The 2,725-nt window shown below is 23.4% G+C and overlaps 1 protein-coding gene across 3 annotated transcripts in view; it reads right to left on the minus strand.

Moving 5' to 3' along the window:
• Positions 1-2,172: 2,172 nt before the first annotated feature.
• The window catches only part of LOC107845640, an 8,222-nt gene continuing 7,669 nt past the window's right edge, over positions 2,173-2,725 (minus strand). Inside the window, exon 6 of one of the 3 annotated variants that reach the window (XR_007046076.1) lies at positions 2,173-2,492. Coding sequence is in view for 1 of the 3 variants with exons in the window: in XM_047398438.1 (XP_047254394.1) it covers positions 2,381-2,492 (112 nt within the window). In the remaining 2 variants the exon portion in view is untranslated. Of the gene's footprint in view, positions 2,504-2,725 lie in introns of all 3 variants that reach the window. The other 2 variants (XR_007046075.1, XM_047398438.1) reach the window with 2 other exon arrangements.

The raw sequence follows: 2,725 nt of genomic DNA on the forward strand, positions 1-2,725 counted from the left end.
TTGATGAGGAATATAGTCTTACTTCTTCATGCATTTACTTTTTCATATTCTGACTCTTATCTCTCTCTCTATATATATATATAGTCTTACTTCTTCCTGTGTTTACTTTTTCATATCTTGACTCTTATCTCTATAAATTATGACTCCATCACTATATTTGACAATAAAATTCATCTCAAATTTGCAAATAACAGTCAGCTTACACACACACATATACTAGCCTAAAATATATACATGACTAATATATAACAAGCTCAATTGAAACCTGATCCTAAAATGATATTTTATTATATAGAAGAGTGAGTTGGAGGGCGACCGAGGGTATTATAGTAATTTCACAATATAAATTCATCATCCAAAATCTATCTCTTTTTGTGGACCCTATTTTTCATTCAATATTTTCTTTCTTCTTTAATATGCACTACTTCCCACTTCTCACTTTAGTCATATAACTTAAAGAAAATTCTCAAGATAATTTACAATTTAATGTTTATTATGCTATTTCAAATTAATATCATTTAAACAAGTTTTCAAATTCAGGTGTTGCATTTAGTTGACAACTATTCAATCAAAAAGATTATAAATTTTGTTTCAAGTTATTTTTTTTGTAATAAAATGTTAAAATACTCTCCAATTGTATATGAAAAGACCTCGCTCTTTAATACAATACTTGAAAATAATTTGGAAGAAAGTTTAGAAAAATATATAGTCATTTCACATATGTAGGAATATACTTCTTTCATTATGTAGGATTATACTCTTCATCTATGATCAAACTTAAGTTTGATACTTTTTCTGATTCACTACAAATTCAATGTTACATAAATTCAAAATACATGAATATATAATTAAGAATACTTTCAATAAATAAATAAATGAAATGAGAGAAAAGTATGAAAGATAATTAATATCTATTATAAAGGAATTAAAATTTTTAAAATAGTTTAAAATACTAAAGAAGTATAACTATATATTTTTAATTTAATAAGAAATTATGTTACAAATAATATTTTTAGGGTAATTTGATCACTTTTTAAATTTAGTGGTGTGTAACGTTTTTAAAAATAAAAATAAAAATTTTAAAACCTATATAATAATGCTATAAATCGAGTAAAAAAAATTAATATAAAACATAAATTCACCATACTAAACCTATCTCTTTTTGTGGTTTCTTTCCCATTCAATCTTTTTTTTTTTTTTTTCAAATGCAATACTTCTCACTTCTCACCTTAGCCATATAAACCCCCCCACCCCCCCCCCCCCCCCCCAAAAAAAAAAAACCACAAGATAATCTACAATTTAATGTTTCTTATATTATTTCAAATTAATATCATTTTAAGTTTTAAATTTTAATTATTGCATTTAGTTAACAATTATTCAATCAAAAAGATCATAAATTTTGTTTTAAGTTATTTTTTTGTAATAAAATATTAAAATACTCTCAAATTATATATGAAAAGACATCTCTCTTTAATACATTACTTAAAAATAATTTAGAAAAAAAATTGAAAAATGTATAGTCATTTCATATATATAGGAGTACACTTCTTTCATTATGTAGGAGTGTACTTCTTCATCTATAATCAAACTTAGTTTGATACATTATCTGATTCACTACAAATTCAATGTTACATAAATTTAAAATACATGAATATATAATTAAGAATTCTTTCAATAAAAAAAAGAAACGAAACGAGATAAAAGTATGAAAGATAATTAATTTCTGTTATAAAGGAACTAAAAAATTTAAAACAATTGAAAATACTAAAGGATTATAACTATATATTTTAAATTTAATAAGAAATTATGTTACAAATAATATCTTTAGGACAATTTAATCAATTTTTAAATTTAGTGGCGTACAACCTTTTCAAAAATAAAAATAAAAAGTTTAAACCTATATAATAATACTGCAATTCTGATAGAAAAATTAATATACTATAACTTGTCATGTAAAGTGTCAAATTTGATAAGTATTATGAAGAAATAATTGAGAATTTTGAGATATTATTATTAAGATCTTAGAAAAGCCAAAATAAATAAACATAATGAAAAAGAAAAATGATATATGAAAATATGTCTTTATTTTGTCATAAAACAAAATTTATACTTTTTTTTTTCATTTTAAAAAATTTATAAAATATTTAATTGACAATAAATCATGAAATATTATAAAACTAAAAGAAAATATTGGAACTGTGCATAGCACGGAATATATATATATATATATATATATATATATATATACACTAGATGTGTATGGCCACTGCTCAGCACGATCCCAACATATTAATTTGCAAACAAATAGAGAGGGGAAGGCAGTTAAGTTTAGCGGAATAATAATTTTGCAATTTCTTCGCCATCAGTTGATGTATCCATATTACAATTTTAGGAAGGATGCCACTGAATTTCTTCTCCAACTGCAAGCTTTTGTCAGTCTGTACGGCACATGGATAACAACTTTCGTATTTTCTCTTGACACATCAATTTGACTGCAATATTTCTGACAGACAGTTATTAAAATGTGAAAAATTCATACTAACTACAACGTAGAGTAGAGGCAATTAAATATAGTACTTCCTCCGTTTCGTAATAAATGAATTGTTAAATTTTAACACACATATTAAGGAAAAAGTATTAAAGACATAAAATTAACACAACTTTCTATTTTTACCCCCAAAAAAAAGTTATTAATATCTTTTCAAAAGTTAATTAGTTGTCAAAT

The sequence above is a fragment of the Capsicum annuum genome, chromosome 10 (genome assembly GCF_002878395.1).
Source record: "Capsicum annuum cultivar UCD-10X-F1 chromosome 10, UCD10Xv1.1, whole genome shotgun sequence".
NCBI classification, from domain to species: Eukaryota; Viridiplantae; Streptophyta; class Magnoliopsida; order Solanales; family Solanaceae; genus Capsicum; species Capsicum annuum.